Raw genomic sequence first — 23,490 nt, 5'->3', positions numbered from 1 at the left:
GGAAGAGGGAGAGCAGAGAAGGGCACGGGAGGAAATCTTCAACCTAACGCTCGAATCCAACGCAGGACGCGGCCCCAATCCCGCTTCGCGCCCTATTAACGAAAACCCTTAAGTGCGTTCGGCGCTGTGGAATTAATCCGGAGCGAACGTGTTTTCCAAACACGAAGGCGGCGCCCGCATACCGCCACCGCACCCCAATAAGCTGCCCCAAACGGGCACTTAGCTTGCATGCAGTGTAGTGGACAATCGCTTCACACAACGCTAGCACACTATGCTTGTCCGAACGTTTTTGTGCCACACAACTTATGTTGTCTACATACTTTTTGTCATTGTTCTCCCCTCGTGCGGCGTCGATCAACACAATTACTCTCTCCCGTATATTGTGCTCGATGCCACGGATTACATCTCCTTCTCATGCGCTCATCACCTGCACATGAACACTAAGACGTTGTCCCTTTTGGTGGCTTTGACTCTCGCATGCACTGTTTGTTTTGTCTCCCTGTCTCACTTTCTCGGTTTTGAATTAGATGAGTCTCACTCGTCTTCCCCCGTCCCTTCTCATTAGTGGACTTCGCTTGTCGGTTTCACTGAACCAATGCAGTTGGTTTGGATTATATTTTTTTATTTTTTATAACCGGTCGTTACATAGGTACATAGGTAACTGACGATTATTCTATTTTCCAATGCATCCTTTGGTGAGAGAGAGGGATGGTGAGTTATAGGAGGGAGTGGATGGTGGCCACTCTCTACCCCCGTCACCTGCAAAGTTATGGTTGGCTTCCATCTGAGAGATATATCATATAAAGAAAGGAGATGGCTACAAGGCGTGCAAGCAAATGGTAAGGAAGGGGTGGCTAGTGGCCTCCTTTCCTAAACTATTGAGCTTGACTTGGTTTTAGTTTTATCATAAAGTTAGAGAGGGTGAGTTGATGTTGCACAGAAAAAATTTGGGCTGGATCTACTGGGGGAGAGAGAAATGGGACAAAGCGTGAGAGGAAGGAATTAGTGGACAAATCCTTGTCAGTTTTTCAGTTTCAATTATCTATGATTAGAGGGAAAAATGGGGGGATTGGAGAGAGGGAGAGGGCAATTGATTTGCCTTGGCCTTAAAATATTTGTGATTTCAGTTGTTAATTGCAGAGGACCATATGAATGGTTTAGGTGATGCGAAGGAGCATGTGCCTACTTATCTTTACACATTTTGATTAAAGAAGTTTGAAAACGTGAGATAAAGCTATATGAAATTTGAATTCCTATATTTAAGTTACCATTTCTGAGAAAATGTTTCATATATCATCTGATTTCGAATGTATTTAATTTCGTTTGCGTGGCATGCATTTCAATGAGAAATGTGACAGTGATGCATGCTTGCCACTACTTTTGGGTTAGTGTTAGCAGTTTCAATAAAATATCGTTGTATGTCAATCAGGCAACTGAAAAGTTAGAGAATACTTTTGTGAATCTGAATGTACTACTTCTTCTTTTACAACATAATTTTGAACAGGTGTAGAAGTGAAAACAAACCATATATAAATGAAGTTATCACATTTTCATGAAAAACTTTTTCTTTGGTATTTGATGCAACTTTAAACTAGTTCCAAGTGTGGATCGTGGTATATGCAAGCACTTATCTAATGTGATGTTTTCGTTGTTTAGTTTCATCCTCTTTCTGTCGACCTTACTCGTCATGCAATCTATATTTTTGGTGCTCCCATAGTTAGCTGAATTTAATCTTTAATTTTCTTTAGGGCTTCAGTTTGATATTCTGAAGGATGATGACCAGCTATTCCTGAACCTTGATTTTCCATTTCAAACTTATTGTTATAAAAAGTGCCAGGCGCTTTCTGTTATAGTTGTTGAATGGCTAAGGTGTTAGCTGCTTGTTCGAGTGGTGGAATGAGATGCTAATGAATAATTATCACTTATAAACTAAATTTATAAATGATGAATAAATTTTAATTGTTAAGTGATGATCATTACTGAAAAGTAGGGTGGATTATTAACTTTTAGTTTTTATTGTTTTTCTAGTTAAAATTTCCTAGTAAATAGATGATCTTAAATAAGTAAAATATTGCTTGAATTTTTTAGCATCCATTTTCTCAAAAATGAAATGATAAGAGAAAGCCTTTTAGGAACAACAGGGTAGAGATAGTATTTTTTTTTTCTTTTTATGTTTTAATAAGCAAAGTAATAATGCTATTTGTAGAGTTACAAGGATCAATTACACTAGGAAAGAAAAATATAAATAAGATGTAACAAAATTAGGGAAATAAATACATAATATTTGTCTTTTTCTAAAGGAAGTAAGTAATTAGCTGTAATAATTAGTTATAATAATAATAATAATAATAATAATAATAATAATAATAATAATAATAATAGTAATAATAAAATGAATGTTAGCGAGTCTGTGTTGATTCAAATTAATCGTCGCATCCACAATTTCTTATTAAAGGATTGGTACCCGACATCTCATTCATGCAAAAGTGACGGTAAAAATGTACAAAATATAAAATGAGAGAGGTAAAGAGCGAGAATAAGGAAGAAGAAATCAACACCACCTGTGTGAGTGCTATTGCACTTGGGAAGAAGGGAGACGAAGTTGAAGTCACATGTTCCGTGCGAAGGAGATTCCCGATGTGCGGGGCCGCCTGCTAGCTATAGGTTCTCCGGCAGGTGTCGATCCAAGGAGACGAAATCAGAGAAGCGAAGAGGCAAATATTAGAAGTTGGAGGAATAAGCTAGGGCACACAAGAGTTGAAGCTAAGGAGAAGGATTTGCTTGAAGATGACAAACTAGTGAGTCGTCACGTGCAGGAGGCTAATTCAATGTGTCAAGTCTGTTGTTATTTTTCTTTTCAATGTGTTGGTTGTAATTTCCTTCAGTAATAATATCTTGTTTCTCCGTTGTATTTGGGTTAACTCCGGTACTTTTGGCTGAATATCAGTTGTACACGGTTTTTTAGAATTGTCATCATCATCATTAGCCGTTGTTATTTGTGTTAACTCCGGTACTTTTGGCTGAATATCCATTGTACACGGTTTTTTTAGAATTGTCATCATCATCATTAGCCTTATTTTTTAGAATTGTCATCATCATAATTGCAGTTTTACAAAATTTATCTTGAAGCTTTCATGACATCCTCTTGCCACAAATTGCTCCAGATCCAATTCTAATCTTTAACGTTATGAAGGAAGTAAAATAAATGATCTGTGTCTTTAGAAAAGATTTTAATATTTTTTCTTGAAGTCATAATGTTCTGGAGGCCAAGTTAAATGTACTTCGTTGCATTTTACTTACTGCAGATTATATCTTTTTCTTTCTTTCTTAATGTGAACAACTAAAACTGCTCATGTTTCACCATAAATAGGAAATCAGAACTCTTCCTATTTTTGAACTGCAACGACTCCTTGCTGTTTTCGTTCACTTAATTACTTTTTTTTTCTCTTTTTAGCCTGAACAGCAAACAGGATTTGTTCTCTGTTGCTGGACAGCAAGTTGTTCTTTCTGTTCTCATTTTATTTTGGAGGTCATATAGAAGTCTCTGAAATTTTTTTGCAGATTATACATGCACTAAAACGCTTAAAAGGTGCTTCAAATGATAATAGGGCAAAGATGTCTGAGAGTACCAAGCTCATTTTTGATCAACTTACTGAGGATGCTATGAAGCTCATGGAGAATGGCGAGTACAGTTAAGTATGTTTATAGGTTTCATATTCTGTTCTGTCTGAGTCCCAGGGCGTAAAAATTTTGGTAGAAAATATTTTAGGTTGTCTATGACAAAATTGAGAAGTTTGAGAATAAAATTGCCGTTAATGTCTTATATTGGTTATTATTATTACTATTATTTTGGATCTGCTCATGTTTGGAGTTATTTATATGATTGGTTCTATTGTAAGGGCTTAAAAGTGTAATGGTTCGGTTATGAGATTCTCTGCTTAAATTTATTTGCAATATATCTATGTAGGTGTTTCCATTTCATTATCCAACCTCTGTTTATTTAGTGTTGACTTATATAGCAAAGCCTAGTTTATTTCCACAGCAGAGAGTGACTGATAAGTTGTTGAATGGTAGGAATCAATTAATTATAACAGTTTCTGATTTTTTTCTAGTATATTCTGTATCTGATCACCAGTGTAGTTTCATCAATACGATCGGCTCTGTCATTAACTTGCTTCCTTTTTTAGATGTTTACCACCAAGAGCGGGAGACCTTTGAACGTGAAACAGGTCAGCTTGTTTTTTTATTTGTTTTCGGTTTTAATTCTTTGAGGTTAATCTTCTGTCATCAGTAGTGCTTATCATCATTATTATCTTTGTGAATGTTCAATGCTGTTTCTTCGTGTTCTCTTCTCTTTACCTCTTTTATCTTTCATCAGTCATAGTAGGAATGCTGGTTTGTCTAAAGCAGCTTAATGAGTTTATCCTTTTTGCTGATGATTGATAATTGTCCACTTTTCACATGATAAATTGAGCAACTCAAGACGCTCTATCGAGTCATGCCTTAGTTTCTGGGGTGCAAATATAGGATTAGATGCACAAAAAAGCATTAAGAAGATCTCAAATCATAATTTTACCAAATCCTAGTTTAGGCAAAGATTTGTTTATTTTGATGAAAATAATCAATTTATTTTGAATTATAATATAAAAGTGGTTAAAATTTATAATTCCACAGTAAATTTGAGAATAATTAAAAGTTTCGTTATAAGGAAGATCCACGCAACAATAATGGAAACCGATATGTAAAGAACTTGGTTTAATCTCAACTCTTAGAAAAATCATTTATCACATGTGGGCTCCAAAAATTCGTGCCTGACTCTTCTATGAGATATTTTTGGTTAGATTTTTAGGAGATAGATTTAATATCGGATAGGACGCTGCTAAGAGGTTTTACCTTTATTTTGCGATGACTATATGATTTGTTTTAAGGTTTGTCATAGTTGCAAGCCCTTGTAATTTTCTCTCCTAATCAAGAGATAAAACTTATGATTAAGCTTATTTGTTAAATGCTAACTATTTGACTTATAATAGCAGTGACATAGTCTAGAATTGATAAGGATATACCACCTTTAGCTTTAGAATGGATGATGGGAGAATGCTGATGAACCTTATTAAGATCCCATTTTTTTGTTGTCTCGAATTTTAATGGAGGCTAATCCACTTAGTCTGAATGGAAAATTTTATAAGAGGGTGGTTGAAATGGATTCAAGTTTGTTGGTTGAAAAAGTTTGTTGGTTGAAATGGAGGAATGCTTCGACCTTTTGTGTGATAGAAAAGTACCGCTTATACTGAAAGGAAAATTTTATGAGTGGGTGGTGAGACCTGCATGCTCTATGACGCTGAATTAATTTTGGCCTTTAGAAGAGAAGCATAATACTAAGTTAAGTGTTGCCGAGATGGAATGATTAACTGGATGAGTGGATTTAAACTTAGAGAAAAAATGCTAAATGAATATATACATGATAGGGTTGGTGTAGCTCCAGTGAAGGACAAAGTTAGATAGAGCCGTCTTAGATGATTTGGTCGCATTAAACATCGACCATCTGAGGATCCGATTGGGAGAGTAGATGTTTTAGATTCGACTTTGTAAAGGCAGAGGTAGACCTTGGAAAACTTGGGCTTATTGTATAAAAATGATCTTAATTTATTAGAACTAAATGAAAATATAACACTAAATAGGACGCAATGGAGAAAAATGATTAATGTAGCTGACCTCACGTAGTGGGATTAAGGCTTTGTTGTTGTTGTTGTTGTAATCCACTTAGTCGAAGGAGATTAGCAGCTAAGTTTGATAGAAAGATCTTTATAAGAAATCAAAGATTGCTCGTCGTAGAGAATATTATAAATTTGGGATGTATTTTTATTTATGGGTACAATTTTCGGTCGATGTTAGCTAACAAAGGTCTTTGTGCCATAATAAATGTAGTACATGATTCATCACTCAAAGTGTTAAGCAACTAAGTAACTTTCGTGTTTCAGTCATGATCGTTATTTAAGAATGACTATCTTGTCGAAGGGTCTTAATTGTAAATGTAATTTAGTGATACCATTTTGTGGCAAAATTACCCAACTAGAGGGGCACATGTCACATCTCTAGCTGCATGAGACTTTTGAGAGTGATCATAGTGGTGCACTTGATATAAAATTGGCTTTTAATAAAAGCTAATTTTGTCACCTTTAACAAATTGATGTGAATGGATGGATCAAATGCTCAAAGCTCGAGGCATCAGGTTTTATTCAAATGTCTTCAAATTTAATATTTTGCTTTGGAATTTTTATTTTTTCAATAATTTCATCTCAAAATAATTTATTCCGACATTTGAGGGCTTTATTTATAATAATTCTCAATCCGATTAAGATTTTTTGTTAACACGAATATTATCCGAGAGTTTCTTGAGCTATTTATTTTTGTAATTTGAGTGTTTAATTTTTAAAATAGACTTGATTTGGATCTTGTTGGGTATGTTTGCTTTACTTGTAGTTGACAAGTTTGTACCTTGTTTACTGTTCGAATTCTTTTGGAATTCTTATAAACCTTTCCAACTACTTTTTACATAGAGGGACAATTTTGATGAACTTACAACTTACCATACAGGCAAGATGGCCTAGAGTTTTCTCATTTTGAAGTTTTTTTTTTCTTAAGGGCTCTAAAAACCTTATGCAAATGTAAAATAAAATAACTTTAGCGAGCTTCATAGTTGAGTATTAAGTTCTCAATCTAACTAGATGACTTGTGGTCTGGTTTTGTTGTCACCATGACACTGAACTTGGGGTTTTTTTGTTGAACCAACCAATAGGTTCAGTGGGGAAGTGCCTTGGTCCAGAGGAGGCTGGATCAATCCATCTCTCGGTCCCATGAGGCGGGAAGCACCACTGCCCAAATGCCTCTCTTGCTTATTTTGTTTTGCCGCCCAAGTGGAGTTGCCCATTTTTCCTATTCTATCTCCTAGCTATTATATATTAGTTGTTTTGGATTGCTTAGGGTTTAGTTCTTGGTTATCTCTGATTTCAGAATTCTCCCTTCGGGCATTTCTCCCTTCCTAGTGTTGTGTCCGACAACGTGAAGGTGCTCCAACTATAAACTTGTCTGAGGTGATGATTATCCCCACTTGTTCCCTCTTCCCTTGCTGTTGCCCTCCTCCCAGCAGCGTTCCGTGATGTCGCTCTCCTCCTCAGCATCCTTCCCTGTTGTCGCCTTCCTTTCAACATCCTTCCATTATTGCTGAACCTTCTTCCACAACCTTCCTCTGATGCCAAACCTCATCCCAATATCCTTTCCGACCCCCACACTCCCTTCCAACAGCCTCCTTTGCTCCGCTAGCCTTCATTGCATCTTCCTTGTTGTCGCCTACACCAAACCAGTCATCTACTTGCTTCTTTTATGTTGGTTCTTGTTTATTTCCTATTTTAAAGAGTCGTCATTATATTTTGTTTGCATTTTAGCAATAATATTTTTGTTTTCTATCGCGGTTTGGGTTAACTCTAGTATCATTTGGTATCAGAGTTAGCCTAATCCTAATCTTATTCTAGAATTTTCTAGCATCCGCTCTTACCCCTCCAATTTTCTTTCTCTACCCTCATCCACCCCTTCTATACCCTACTCGGATCATGACACCACTGAAATACATGATTGACCCTACCCGGGATGAGATACAACGAGACATCCTTTGCTTGCAACGACTGACATAGATGAGTGATGGAACCTAGGGGGAGATTCTAACGCCCAAATTTCAAGAAATCAAGTTCGTTCGACAAATTTTAAGTATCTTAAATTTCACACTCATTCAAATGTGCTCGAAGCAATTTTATAAAATTCTACGCATGAAATAGAGGAATTTGATATACATACTACATATAAATTATGAATGATTTTGGAAATATAGAAGTCAGAAGTTATATGTTTTATTAGCTTAATTAAATCTTAATTATTTTAATTAATTATCTCTAATCCTCTCAGTACTATAGCCCATCGCCTCTCACGCCTTTTAATCCATTCGTTCTATCGAATAGTGCACGAGCGTCTAATTTTCCTTCTTCCTCTCCCAATTTCCCTTCTCTCTCTGTTCGGTTTCACGCGACAAAAATCCCGCCTGGAGGTGTTCTTGCTTACTCCTACGCGTTCGAGCACTGTATGAGGTCACGAACAACAAGGGGCGAGCGGCCATCCGAGTGGCACAGAGCACAATCCAAGGCAATTTCAGTAAGTAGGAAATTCTCTCTTGTCAATTGAGGCTTTCATTTCCTTCCTCACCCTTCCATTTTGGAGTTTGCATCGTTTTTTGTACTATTCTCATTTCTGGTAGGCGTCAGAGGAACCGATTTTGTGCCAGAAGTGTTGTAATTGATTTTTGGAGCTTCTAAAAATATTTTAGCACGAAATCAATGTACGGGAGGTGTGGTTGGAGGTGATAGAAATGAAATTAGGTGATTTCAGATAGACCAGCTATGACAAAAAGTTCTTTTGAGGTATGTTTTAGCAAATAAAGTACATTTTTTTGGGTTAATGCATGTTATGAGCCAAATTTTATGAAGTCCTATGTTGTTTACTAGCCTTAGGTTGTCTATACGAGACGACCAGCTCGAGATGAGCGTGTGGGCACTCGTCACAGGGCTGCTCCATTAAGTTAGGTGAAATAACTTTATGCTAATTTAAGAAAAATAATCTTCTATAGGTTTTCATATGATTTTTATTTTGACACTAATACATTTAGAACTTTTGATATATTGTAAATGAATACCTGCAAGTAAAAGTGTGAATTCACGTTTATTTTTCTTACGATATATGTAATACTATAATCATGCTATGCTACATATGACTATGCATATGATATGAATTTTTTGTCGCTAGTCATTTATTTTGTTTCATCAATATGCGTATGATACATGTAATGTCTGATAAATGCTTGATATAAGAGTGTTAATTTAAATGTCACGAATAATGTTGTAGATAGACTATTACATGAGTGCTTGCAAAGTATAATATGCAGGGATGTAATATTCTTTATTCCTGATATTTATATGGAGACGGAACTCTCGAAATCATCAGAATTAGGCGGTGACAGAACGTTAGAGAGCCATGACTATCAAGGAGGCTATCGATAACTGTCATGTTGGAGGAAACCCAACATTTATCGATAGTTTATATAACCTTTGGGGCAGGTTGACGACCCATGATGTAAGTACATTGAAATAGTTGTGCTCTATACATTAGACAAGCAATATTGTTATGATATGCTATGAAATGACATTACTATGATAATATACTATGAACATGTTTTTTGTTATACTTATGATTTCATGCTTACGATCTATATGTTACACTGCAGTCTTGATTTTATACTACTTGTATCTGCATTATTTCATGTTTTCTATTATGTTAATATGTTGTGATTTGTGTGTAGATATGTACAGTTTCATACAAGCATGTACGTTTTTTTTTCATGTATCAAATCTTATGTTAGCCCCGATTATTTCTCTGAGCTTGTTGTTGCTCATTCTTCGTTATTGCCTTTCAGATAGTGATAATGAGCACCAGGATGAGTAGCTAGGTGTGTATTTGTATAACTTTTACACGATAGCTTTGGGAGCTTTGTATATATATTTTAGACATGTATTTTTTATATTAGATTTAACATCTCTGTATAGTTTTCATGTTTTGGATAATATGAATTTCATGCTTCTGAGTATATATTTAAAATTCAATATATCACATGTTGCGACGATTCAGTTGGACTAATTCATCACTTACTGAGTTTTGATTATAAAAGGCAGGACGAGTGCTGGTGAGAGTTGGCCTGACTAAATTGCCAACCTCTGTCGCACCACGATTGACCATATCAAGGGGTTAGTTAGGGTGTGACAAAAGTGTTATTAGAGCATAGTTATTGAATGTAAAGAATAATGAAAATGTTAGATTTAGAAGAAGTAAAAATGAGATCAAGTATGAATTGATTTATACAGAACTATAGGTTAATGAATATGGGGCGGGTAACCCTTACGACTTAAGGTGTCACTTGTGCACAATAAAATTATGATATGATAAATTGCATATGAATAATTGATTGTGCCAATATAGATAAACATATCTGAAAAAGAATCATAAAGTACGGAAGACCAGTCTTTTACGCCAAAGTGTAGAGCATGAAGTTAAAACTGCATGTGTTTTGAAGAGAAATGAATATCATAAAAAGACAAATGAGGACACCAGAACTACTGAGTTACAAGGCATTATGCCTCTGATATCACATGTGATTGATAAAATGATTGCTATCAAAAGTTCCTTCACTAGTATAGGGCCCAAATCTGAAAATGGGGCACAAGTGGATCGACACTCGAGTGCTAGCTATATTCATGCTAGAAGGCGAAGCAGAGAGAGTGACAGACACAACACAGAAAAATTTTAGTTGACACCTCTTTCACAGATTCAATGGAAAGAATTTGTTAAAGTCTTCACAGATTGGTTTATTCTACATTTAGTCAAAATAGCACTGCAAGATAAGTTATTCAATCTAACTGCAGGTTCTGAGACAATTATGCAATATGAGACAGAATTTACTTCTCTTTCCAGATATGCACCCCTATATCTCAATCCCTAGGAGGAAAGTGTCCCAGATTTTTGTGCGGTCCCAGGGATCAGTTGAGATTAGAATTAGCTCTATTTGAAATCAACAATTTTTCCATGCTTGTTGAATGGGAAAGAAGAATTGAAAATGAGCTAAACTTTTTCATTCAACAATGACAACCTCAGACAGGCAAACGAAAGGATTTTGGCAGAAAAGAACACTTCCAAAGCAAGAAAATTAAACTAGAAGCTAAGCAAAAGTAGTCTTAGGTAGACAAATTAATTTGTGAAAAATGTGGAAAAAGAGATTTTGGACCGTGCTTATTTGGTTCTGGAATATGTTACAAATGTGGGCAACCAACACACATTCAATGTGGGCAACATGAATTGTCCATAGGAAAAAAACAAAGAAAGCAGACCAGAGATAATCCAAGGACAGGGACAACCTATGAGCTTTTTGGAAGGTAGTCAACCCAGGAGAACTCAATTTTTGGGAAAGTTTTAAATGCGAACGAAGGGTGAAACTTCGGAACGCAGAACTGGGTAATCAGTAAAAGCCCGAGTTTTTACAATTATCACTCAAGAAGCCAAAAAAACTAAAATAGTGATTACGTGTACACTCCTAATTCAAGATCAGCCTGACATTATTCTATTCGATGCGGGTGCATAACATTCCTTTATTTTTGATGAGTTTGCTGTCAGTTTACTTGTTGAAATTATGCATTTTACTCATATTTTGTGTGTTACTATGCCCTTGGAAAGTGGGTTTTTTGTCAATAGAAAATGTGTAGTGCATGTATATGTTTCTGATAAGAAGTTGCTAGCGGAGTTGATTATCATACCAATTTAGACCTTGGATGTTATTTTGAGGATGAATTGGTAAATCATTCTGTCATAATTTAATGCTGGAAAATGTGGGTGAAATTGAAATCTTCTAGTGAAATATTATGTTATATCATATGTGATTGAAATGCACAATCGTCCATGTGCAGTGAAAGTTGAAAAGTGTTTGCGAAGTGATGAGTTGATATTTTTGGCAAAATTAGAAGTGCTAAATAAAGATGCACATGAATTGAAAAGCATCCCAATGGTTTCAGAATTTTTTGATGTATTTCTTGAAGAATTACTAAGGCTACCGCCAAAACGAGAAGTTGAATTTGGTATTGATGTGCAACAAGGAACGTCTGCAATAATCAAATCTTCGTACAGGATGACTCCAATAGAATTGCAAGAATTGAAACATCACTTGCATGAATTGATAAATAAGGGTTTTATCAGGCCAAGTAATTCACCGCAGAGTGCTCCAGCATTGCGCGTGAAGAAAAAAGATAGATCAATGCGACTATGTGCTGATTATAGAGAGTTGAACAAAGTGCTGATAAAAAAACAAATATCTTTTGCTCAGGATTGATGGTTTATTTGATCAGTTAGAGGGTGCAACAATATTTTTCCATATTGATTTGAGATTGGGATATCATCAGGTCAGAGTCAAAGAGACAGGTATAATTAAGACAATTTTTCGGACCGGGTATGGTTTTTATTAATTCTTAGTTATGTCTTTTGGTTTAACTAATGCTCTTGCAATTTTCATGGGCATATGTGGGTAAGTTCGTCATTATATTTATTTGCGATATTTTGATTTATTCAAAAACTGATGAAAATTATGCCAAACATTTGAGTATTGTTTTGCAGTTGCCGTGGCAGAATTAGACATTTGCAAAATTTTGGAAATATGAATTTTAGCTGCAAAGTATTGCATTTTTGGGACACATTAGTGGCTAGGGAATTTCAGTAGATCCTTTGAAAGTAAAAAGCAGTTGTGAAATGGCTTACTCTAAAGCATGTTACAGAGGTATACAGCTTCCTTGTTTGGCAGTATACTACAGGTTTGTCGAAGGATTTTTACAGATAACTATGCTGTTATCCAAACTGATGAGAAAATATTTTTAGCTTAAGTGGAAAGTTGAATGTGAGTACAGTTTTTAAGAGTTGAAGAAACATTTAACCACTTCACCAGTGTCAGCTCTTCCATCAGATAGAAGGATTTCAGATTTACAATGATACATCATTAAGAGGCATGGGTTGTGTTTTAATGCAGAATGAAAATGTGTCAGACAGTTGAAGCCACATGAAGGGAACTATCCGATGCATGATTTGGAGTTAACCGCTGTTATATTTGTTCTCAAGATTTGAAGAAATTATTTGTATGGCATGAAATTTGAAGCTTTACTGATCATCAAAGTCTGAAGTACATTTTCACACAAAAATGACTGAATTTGAGACAATGAAAATTAGATTTGATCAAAGATTGCAATTTGGATATACAGTATTGTCTGGGCCGAGCAAATGTAGTTGTCGATGCATTTAAGCCGTAAATCCACAAGTAGTGCAAGCTGGATTCTTACTCAGAAACTAGGGCTGATTAAAGATATTGGTGCTTTACAGTTGGAAGTTAGAAGATCAAGTGACAGGGTGTATTTACATCATTTGACAATGCAACCTACTTTGACTTAGAAGGATAATGGTGAGTATCTGAAACTCTTAAAGCAATGTCGATCAGTAAAGAGGACTGATGTGACTGTTGATGAAGATGACATTATCAAATATAAACTGTAGTTATGGGTACCTACTTATTTTGATTTGAGACAAAATTCTACATGAAACTTATTATTCAAATTACACAATTTATCCAGGTAGCACAAAAATGTACAAGGATTTGAAGTTGATATTCTGGTGGTCAGGTATGAAGAAGGATGTTGTTGAATATGTATCTCAATGTCAAACATATCAGATTGTAAAGGCTGAATATCAGAGACCTAGCAGATTGCTACAATCATTGCCAAGATCTGGATGAAAATAGGAAGAAATTGCTATGCATTTTGTTATGTGATTTGCTCGATCCACACAGTGTTACGATAGTTTATGGGTTATTATTAACAAATTAACCAAGTCAACTTATTTCTTATCAATCAGACAAACATATTTAGTGGAAAAGTTGACCAGATTATATGTCATAAATTACCAGATTGCACAGTATTCTAAAAGTTATTGTTTCTGACTGAGACTGAATATTCACATCTAGGTTATGGAAAAGCATTCAACAATTTTTGGCATAGTTACATTTCAACACTGTATTTCATTCACAAATTGATGGACAATCAGAAAGGCCAATTCAAGTATTGGAAGATCTATTAGGGCTTTATGTTCTCGACTTTGGAGGCAGTTGAGAAGATCACATTCTAATGATTGAGTTTGATTACAACAATAGCTATCAGTCCAACGTCAAAATAGCTTCTTATGAAACTCTGTATGACAGAAAATGCAGAACCCTCAATTTGATTGAAATGGGTGAACGTCAAATGTTAGATCCCGAGCTAGTCGATAAATCCATAAAGAAAATCAGATTAATTAGAGATAGATTAAAATATGTTTAGGTTCGACAACAGAAATACTACCATCCAAAGCACAAAACAATCGAATTTGAAGTTGGAGATTTTGTGTTTTTGAAAGTCGGGACAATGAAAGGTACAACCAGATTTGGTTAGGGAAGTAAGCTGCGTCCCGGGTACATTGGTCCTTTTAAAATTATAGAAAGGTCCGGTCTAATTGTCTAAAGATTAGTGTTACCTGCTAATATATCAGATATACGCGACGTGTTTCACATTTTAAAGTTAAGGAAATGAGTTTCAAATTCAGAGCAGAGAATTTTACATGAAGATATTGAAGTACAAAAAAATCTAATATATATTAAAGAGCTTGAAAAGATTTTAGTAACTGATGTTAGAAGCTCCGAAACTGACAGATTCTTTTTGTGAAATAAAGTGGAAGCACATACATGAAAAGGAAGCAATGTGGGAAAAAGAAGAGGAAATGTTATGAAAATATTCCTTTCTATTCCAGTAAAGTCAAAAATTTCGAGAACAAAATTTTTATGAGGGGATAACTGCAACACATAAATTTCGAGAACTCATGTTCGACCAATTCTAAAAGTACCAAAAATTTTGCACACCTCATAATATGCTTGAAGCAAATTTATAAAATTCTAAACATGAATAAGCAATTCGTTATAAAGCATTACATGTTTATAATGAATGGTTTGGGAAATATAAAAGTTAGAAGTTATATGTTTTATTAACTTAAATAAATCTTAATTACTTTTAGTAATTCTATTTAATCCTCTCTGCACTGTAGCCCACTGCCTCAAATCTTTTAATCCATTTATTCGATCGATCAAGGCACGAGCTTCAAATTTTCATTCTCCTCTCTGCCTATTCGACTCATTCTGTTCGGTGTCATGCGACAGAAAGCCTGCCTAGAGGTGTTCCTGCGAACTCTTATGTGATCGGGCACTGTAGCAGGTTGCGAACAACAAGGTGCGAGCGGCTACTTGAGTGCCGCAGAGCACGATCAAGGGTTCTGGGGAAGTTTATGTAAGCACAAATTCCTCATGTCAATTGAGGCTTTCATTTCCTTATTCACCCTTTTGTTTTGAAGTTTGAATCGTTTTTCGTTCTTTTCTCGTTTATAGTAGCCGTCAGAGGCGCCAATTTTGCGTTGGAAGTGTCATAATTGATTTTGCGAGCTTCTAAAAATATTCTAGCACGAAATTAGCGTAGGTGAGGTGTGGTTGAAGGTGTTAGAAAGCAAATTAGACGGTGTCAAATGGACTGGTTATGCCTAGAAGCTCTTTTAAGGTATGTTTTGGCCAATAAAGTGCATTTTTTGGGTTGATGCATATTATGAGCCAAAATTTATGAAATCATATGTTGCTATACGAGTCGGCGAGCTTGAGACAAGAGTCAGTTGAAATAATTTTGTGTTAATTTAAGAAAAATAATATTCTTATGGTTTCATATGATTTCTATTTTGACACTTACATATTTAAAACTTTCTGCATATTGTAAATGAATATCTGTAATTAAAAGTATCAATGATTGTTTTTTTTCTTATGATATATGTAATATTATGATCAAGCTATGCTATATATGAATATGAATATGATATGAATTTTTTTGTAGGTATTCATTTGTTATGCTTCATGCCTATGTCTATGATACGTGTAATGCTCGATAAAATGCTTGATGCAGGAGTAACGATTTTAATGTCACGAATAATGCTATAAGTAGAATATTACATGAATGTTTGCAAGTACAATATGCACGGATGTAGTATTCCCGACTCCTTATATTTATATGGGGACGAAACTCTAGGAACCGTTGGTATTAGGTGGTGATAGAACGTTAGGGAATCATGAGTATCAGGGGGCTATCAATAACAGCCATGTTGGAGGAAACTTAACCATTATCGATAGTTTATGACTTTTGGGGCAGGGTGACGACCCATGATGAAAGACATGGAAATAGTTGAGTCATCTAGATTAGACAAGTGACATTATTATGATATGCTATGAAATGACATTGCTATGATAATATACTATGAACATGGTTATTATTATACTTACGAATTCATACTTACAACCTATATGTTACACTTCAATTTTGATTTTTATACTACTTGTTCCAGATCTTTTTTCATGTTATTTATTATACTAGCATGTTATGATTTGTGTGTAGACACATATAGTTTCATACGAGCATGCACATTATTTTTTTGTTCATGTATAAATTTTTTGTTAGCCTCGACTATTTCTCTGTGCTCGTTGTTGCTCATTCTTCATTATTATCTTCCAGGTAGGGGCAACGAGCACCGGGGCGAGTAGCCAAATGTGTATCTATATAACTTTTTCATGATAGTTTTGAAAGTTTTGTACGTATGATTTGACTAGGTATTTTTTTATATTGGATTTAACAACTCTGTATGGTTTTCATGTTTTGAATAATATGATTTTTATGCTTTCGAGTATATATTTGAAATGCAATGTATCATGTATGTTGCATCGATTTAGTTAGACTAATTCATCATCTACCGCTTTCTGATTATAAAAGTAAAGAAGGGTGCTAGTTGGAGTTGGTCAGACCAAATTGCCAGCCTATCACACCACCATTGACATTCCAGGAGGGTTAGCTGGGGTGTGACAGAGATTACCCTCGACCGCGATCTGGAAAGTCGAAGGGGAGACACTAACATGGATCTGAATATGCCACCGCGTCGCTTTGGAATTCAATATCAGAGGAGGTCAGGAGAGGAGCCCATATACAAAGTACACAAGGATTTCATCTTCAAAATGGGTCTGCCAGAGTTTGAGGGAGGTATGGATCCAGATGACTTCATTGACTGACTGCAATCTGTGGAGCAGATATTCTAATACAATGAGGATCCAGAGTATAAGCTGATAAAGTTAGCAACTATCAAGTTGAAAAGAACTTTCTGGTTGAAAAATCTGCAGAGAGAAGAAAAGAGAATGCAGTGATAAGGTCGTCAAGTGGGAAAATATGAAAGTAATGCAGAGGAAATACCTTTCATCTCACTAATGACATGGCATGTTTTTAAGACCACCACTTGCCGCTGAGAGATTATCAGTGGAGGATTTCATGGCACAGTTTGATCAGCTATAGATGAAGTGTGAGCTGAACGAACCAAAAGAGCACACCACCACCCAATACCTGGGGGGTTGAAGCCCGCTATTAGCAATGTGTTGCAATTACAATTATACTGGACGTTGGGGGATGTTCAAACTTCTAGCTTCAAAGGTGGATAGATAACAAAAACAGAGCAGACAACAATCGTCTTTTATGCAGTGGCCTTTAGTCAGGTAATCACCTACAACTTCCGCGACGAACAAAGATATCTTTGGAGGAGCCAGCAAGACAGTTTAAGGAAATGATAGGCCAAATCACAGTAGGAAGAAACATGAAAAAGGTAAGGTAACTTGTCCAATACAGTACTAGCCAGTAAGTGTTTCAGGTGCCACAACTTTGGGCACAAAGCCTTAGTTGTCCCAAGAGTCAAGTTGTCACGTTCACTGATTAGTGCACCATCGAGAAAGTGGAGGATGAGGAGTCAGAGGATAGTCTAGAGGAGGAACTTCAACTATAGGGAGATGAGATATAATTGCTAGTCATCTGAAGAGTTTTGCAGTCAGATCCAAAGCGAGATCAATTCTGGTTGAGATAGTATCTTTCGTACCAATTGCACGATAATGGGCAATGTTTGCAACTTGATCATTGATAGTGTGAGTTGTGAAAATGTGGTGTTAACTTTGATGGTGAAGAAATTGGGATTGGCCATGTAGAAACATTTCCAACCACATTCCCTTGGTTGAAAAAGGAAAGCGAGATACACGTGGATCAACAGTTCTTGGTCCAGTTTTTGATTGGGGATCAGCTGGAGGAGCAACTATGGTGCGATGTGTTTTCGATGAATGCGTGCCACATTTTGTTGGATAGACCTTGATTGTTTGACCTCAAGACTTGGCACAACGACTTCAAAAATACTTGCTCCTTTAAGAAGGATAGAAAACTCATCGTGTTGTTACCTATTAAGGATGCAACAGAGGAAGCATTATTCATACGGGTCACCTTCGTGCAGTCAGTTCAAGACGCTCCAGTGACATTGACATTAGTTCTAGAGGGAACTGAGGAGAGGGAGAAACCGACATTATTACAATCACTACTAAGAATTCCATGATGTGATGGCCAACAATATTTCAGAGGGATTACGTTCACTGATGGATATTCAACACGTCATTAATTTTATACCAGGATCAATGTTGCTAAATTGGTCCTCTTATAGATTGAGACCTGTGGAGTGCGATGAGCTACAACAATAGTACATGATCTCATCGCGAGAGGAGAGAGTACCAGTCCATGAGTTATTCTCGCCTTGATGGTACTCAAGAAGGACAGGTCATCACGGATGTTCATCGACAACAGAGCCATCAACAAGATCGCCATCAAGCACCAGTTTCCTATACTTCACCTGGACGATCTTTTGGACGAGTTGCATAGAATCACCATTTTTTCCAAGATCGACTTACACAGCGGGTACCACAAGATGCTGATGAGGCCCGGAGACGAGTGGCAGACCCCTTTCCAAACATGAGATTGTCTATATGAGTGGACAGTTATGCCCTTTGACTTTTAAAACGTGTCCAGCGCCTTTATGAGGTTGATGAATTAGGTATTTCAGGTCCCCATTGGTAAATTTGTGGTGGTATAATTTGACGACATTCTGATATTCAACCGATATGAGGAGGAGCACTTACAACACTTGAGGGAAGTGTTCAAGGTATTGCGAGTAGAGAAATTATATGCCTATCTGAAGAAGTGCCACTTCATGATGAATTATGTATGTTTTTTGGGTTGTATTGTGTCTAGTGCAGACATTCAGATGGTCTCTACAAAGATCGAGGTCGTTATAACTTGGACTGCAGTGCAAGTGCTCATTGAGCTGAGGCGGTTTTTGTGGCGAGCATTACCGGCGATTCATCAGGAACTTCAACACTATCACCGCCCCTCTGACGGAGCATTTGAAAGGAAAGGAGTTCGCTTAGACAGTTTTAGCTCAGACCGGCTTCGACACCTTGAAGGAGAAGTTGACTCAGACATTAGTTATAGCTCTAGATTTCAATCAACTGTTTGAACTAAAGTTTGTGCATCCGACGTGGGAGTAGGGGCAGTGCTGAGCTAGGGAGGTCACCTCATCGCCTTTTTCAGTGAAAAGTTGAATGATTCTATTAGGAAGTACTCAACATACGATAAAGAGTTTTATACGATTGTAAGAGCTCTTGAGCAGTGGAGCTACTACTTGCTAATGAGCGAGTTCACACTATTTACAGAAAGCCTTGAAATTTCTAAATTGAAGGGACGACACGCCGCTTGTGTGAGTTTTTAGCATTATTCCAAATCTTGCTTAAGCACAAGGCTGGGATCCAGAACTGAGTAGCATACACATTGAGCAGTCGTCACATGTCGATCGCGTCGATGCAGACTTGTGTTGTCGGGTTTGAGATAGTAAAGGACTTATACTAGGCAGACGAAGGCTTCAAGGAGATCTGGGAGCGATGTCAGGAGAAACCGACTGAGCAGTACCACAGAGTCAATGAGTATTTGTTCTAGCAGAGTAAGTTGTGCATTCTCAGGTGCTCGCTGAAGGAAGTCATTGTTCAGGAGAGCTACAACAGAGGTATAGCGGGACATTTTGGCAGGGACAAAACTCTTTTTACTCGTGAGAGAATTTATTTTGGCCCTAACTGATGAGAGATGTGGAACGGCGCATAAGGCAATGCAGGATTTCCCATATGACAAATACCAGTGGGCAGAATGCAAGGTGGTGCACTTCCTTACTATTACCTGAGGCATCGTGGGTAGATGTCAGCATGAACTTTGTGGTGGGTTTCCAGAGAATGCAGAGGAACAAGGATTTTGTGATGGTTGTTGTGGACCGATTCTCGAAGATAACACATTTTGTACCCTACCACCGAAAATTGGACGCATCTCGTGTCTCTTACTTGTACTTCTGAGAGATTGTGAGATTCCATTGAATCCCAGGGACCATCATCTTTGACAGAGATGTCAAATTTTTGGCCACTTCTGGAGGATATTGTGGGGGAAGTTAGACATCAAACTCCAATTCAGTTCAACAGCTCATCCACAGACGAATGATCAGACAGAGATAGTAAACATGAGCCTGTGAAATCTTCTAAGATTCTTTATGGGAAAGAACATTTAAGCAGTGTGATCTAATTCTAGCTTAAGCCGAGTTTGCTTAAAACAGATCCGTGAGTCAAATTACCGACGCACTCCGTTTAAGATTATGTACGGGCGACATCAAAGATCAATGAGGATGCTAACGAACGGGCTCAAGAGATTGATAATTTCCACGAGCAAGTTGTAAAGGAGATTACTAAGCAAAATCACAAATATCAAGTACAGACGAATGAGTTCGAAAAGAATGTGACATTTCAAGGAGACCTCGTGTGGATTCGGCTGAAAGAGTGACCTCAAGTAGGAGCATTCGAGAAACTCAAGCCCAGACCAGATGGACCTTTCGGAATACTCCTGAAGCTGAATGATAGTGCCTACAAGATCGATCTGCCAGGGGACTACAATATTTCAACTACGTTCAATGTTGCGGACCTGATGTCACATTTCAAAGATGCAAAAGCTTCGAAGGATGAAGTCGAAGCTCCCGCAACCTCGAGAGACTGACACGGGGCTTAGGGCCTTTTGGCTAAGCCAGCCAATAGGCTTTGGTACAACAGGAGGCTAGACTGGCTCGCCTCCCTCTCCCATGAGGCGTGAAGCACTGCCAAAATGCCTCCCTTGCCTTTTCTATTTGCCGCTCCCTCCTCCTTTCTTGCCAATTCTGTTTGCCGCCCAAGGGGAGGAGCCCTCCCTTCCTATTCTATTCCCTAGCTATTATGTATTTTCTATTTTGGCTTGCTTATGGTTTTGTTCGGTTATCTCTGATTTCAGAATTTTGCCTACAGGCGTTTCTCTCTTCCGAGGGTTGTATCCGACGGCGAGAATGTGCTCCGGCTGTAACTCCTCGGAGGTGGTGACTATCCCCACTTGTTCCCTCTTACCTTGCTGCCGCCTTCCTCCCAACAGCCTTCCCTGCTGCCGCACTCCTCCCTGCCATCATCCCCTGCGGCTGAACCTCCTTCCAGCAGCATTCCCCTGCTGCTGAAACTCCTCCCACAGCCTTCCCCTGCTGCCGAACCTCCTCTCAACAGCCTTCCTGACCACCGCACTCCCTCCCAGCTGCTGCCAGCCTTCCCTACATCTTCCTTTTTGCCGCCTTCACCAAACCAGTCATTTACCTACTGTCCAGCTGCCTCCCACCCCCTTTGTCGTTGCCCTAGGGTATCTTTTATGTGTTGGTTATGGTTTATTTTCTATTTTGAGGAGTCGTCGTTGTAACTTGTTTGTATTTCAGCAATAGTATCTCCATTTTCTATTGCGGTTTGGGTTAACTACGGTATCACACCATCATTTTTTTCTCTATGGTTATTAGTATGACTATTATAAACACATTGCTACTATCTTTACGCATTATAGAGCTCAACACATATCATATTTGGACTTGTCCTTTCATTGGTTGCTGTAACTATTTGCAACTTCAATATCAATACTTGTATGTCTTGTGGTCTGGTTTTGTTGCCTCTCGTAGCTACTTCGTATCACAATTATTAATACATTTGTACTAATGCTGCCTTGGCTTCTGCAACAACTGTTCTGCTATTATTGTTGTTTCTCTTGTTTAAGTTTTTACATCATCTTACTTTTGTAAGCAATAACTTTGACATGTGGATTTGACAATTTTGAAGCTAGCAAGGATGAAGATAAATTTGACATGTTTGGGGATGATGAAGATGATGATGGTAATGGAATTCTGCAGTCAGAGGAAGCCTCTTTGGGTTCTACTTCTGATTCTGGTCAAACAACTCATTCTGCAGCTGAGAGACACGAGACATCAGAAAATTTTGATTCTACAAGTTCGTTCTTTTTGCTAAATTTACATAGATACCACACGATTCTTGTGTATTTACACATCTAACACCTAAATTCCATGTTTACATTTATAACAATTTGGTGTGACAAACCTAGATATGAAAAGGTGTATTTCACTATTAAAAAATATGTCATAGTGGTACTTTTGATGTGATATTAAAGATTAGAGTGCTATGCATGTAATTATTAAAACTTGGGTGTTAGATTTGTAAATACATAAGCCCCTTTCTTTTATTGAAAAGCTAGAATTCTTACTTATGAAGAGCTCCTGGTGTACCATTGAATGCTCATAACTGTATTTATTTATTTTTTTGTTAACTCTCTTTTGCCTGTCAATGCGCAGAAGCTGTAACCGGAGGATCAGAATCTGATTATGTATATGATCCATCATCAGGGTAAACATTTTGTAGCTTGCTATATATTACTTATGGTGAACTTGAGAGGAAGGTTTTTTTTGTTACAAATGACTACTTATAGGTCGACACTAGAGAAATATTCCAAACGTGTGTTTGTGGGGAGGGTGAGGTGTGGTGAAGGCATGTAGTGGAAGATTGGAAAACTTAAAGTCTAGGAAAATGGGTGGTAGATTGGAAAACTTAAAGAGGTAGGTTGGAAAATTTATAGAGGGAGGAGCGGAGGGTGCAATACTTGATCTTTTCTCATTTTTATTTAGGTCACAGAGCTCGTCCGATCATTCAATACTTGATGATTTATATATCTCTAGATGCACTTGGACTTCCATGAATTTTCTTACATTTGCATATAGTGTTGTTTGCCCATGACCTTAATATATCTGAATTTTGTTATTTGCACAAATATTGTATCATTAGGATACATACAAGCTTCTAACTTTTGAATTTTTTCAAGAACAATTTTTGTCTGCTTGCATGTATTTGTTGTGAATCTGGTGACGTTTGTGGCATGCAGCCTAGGGTTGAGAGTGGGGAAGAGTGGTGTACCTTTGTGCCTTTGTTTTGGATGAAATGAAAGATGGGGGGAGAGCAAGTGGTAGGTTCAGGTAGTTTTAAAACTATTATTATTATTATTGTATTTTGTTTTATTTTGTGTGTGTAATTAAAAAGAATGGGATCTTTTGCTGAAGGGATATTTGCAGCGACTGGAAGGATCCAACATAATTTTAATGAGATTTGTCAATGAATTTACGATTCTAAAAACATTTCTTTCCTCTATTTTTTTAAAATAATGCATTTATTAAAATTATATTTATTTATGTCTAAATGAAATTATTTGCAGTATTAATCCTTCCATGCATTTTCTTGTCTCTCGTGTTTTTTAAAATGTGCGCCATCATATCGTGCTAGGCAATTTTGTTTCACTTTTGTGAGAATAAGGATGTTATCTTTGCTTATTTTCAATATTTCAGATTTGTTAGTGCCGTCCGTTTAGTGAACAAGTGACATGAGAGATTTCGATTGCAATTACGGCAATTTTAGTCTCATTTGCTTGAGATTCTGTCAGTAGTTCATTGTATTCATTATGCGTTGATTTGCTATCA

The 23,490-nt window shown here is 37.0% G+C and overlaps 1 protein-coding gene across 6 annotated transcripts in view; it reads left to right on the top strand.

The window, feature by feature from the left end:
- The window catches only part of LOC110032255 (CD2 antigen cytoplasmic tail-binding protein 2 homolog), a 60,537-nt gene that overhangs the window by 17,812 nt on the left and 19,235 nt on the right, over positions 1 to 23,490 (top strand). For all 6 annotated transcript variants that reach the window (XM_020735825.1, XM_020735822.1, XM_020735823.1 and 3 more), the window contains exons 5-8: positions 3,562 to 3,691; positions 4,188 to 4,229; positions 21,791 to 21,958; positions 22,318 to 22,369. In XM_020735825.1, the coding sequence (XP_020591484.1) occupies positions 3,562 to 3,691; positions 4,188 to 4,229; positions 21,791 to 21,958; positions 22,318 to 22,369 (392 nt within the window). The remainder of the gene's footprint in view (positions 1 to 3,561; positions 3,692 to 4,187; positions 4,230 to 21,790; positions 21,959 to 22,317; positions 22,370 to 23,490) is intronic.

Source organism: Phalaenopsis equestris, unplaced genomic scaffold (assembly GCF_001263595.1).
Source record: "Phalaenopsis equestris unplaced genomic scaffold, ASM126359v1 Scaffold000899, whole genome shotgun sequence".
Lineage (NCBI taxonomy): Eukaryota > Viridiplantae > Streptophyta > Magnoliopsida > Asparagales > Orchidaceae > Phalaenopsis > Phalaenopsis equestris.
The sequence above is the reverse complement of the archived record's forward strand: the minus strand, read 5'-3'. Positions and strand labels throughout refer to the sequence as shown.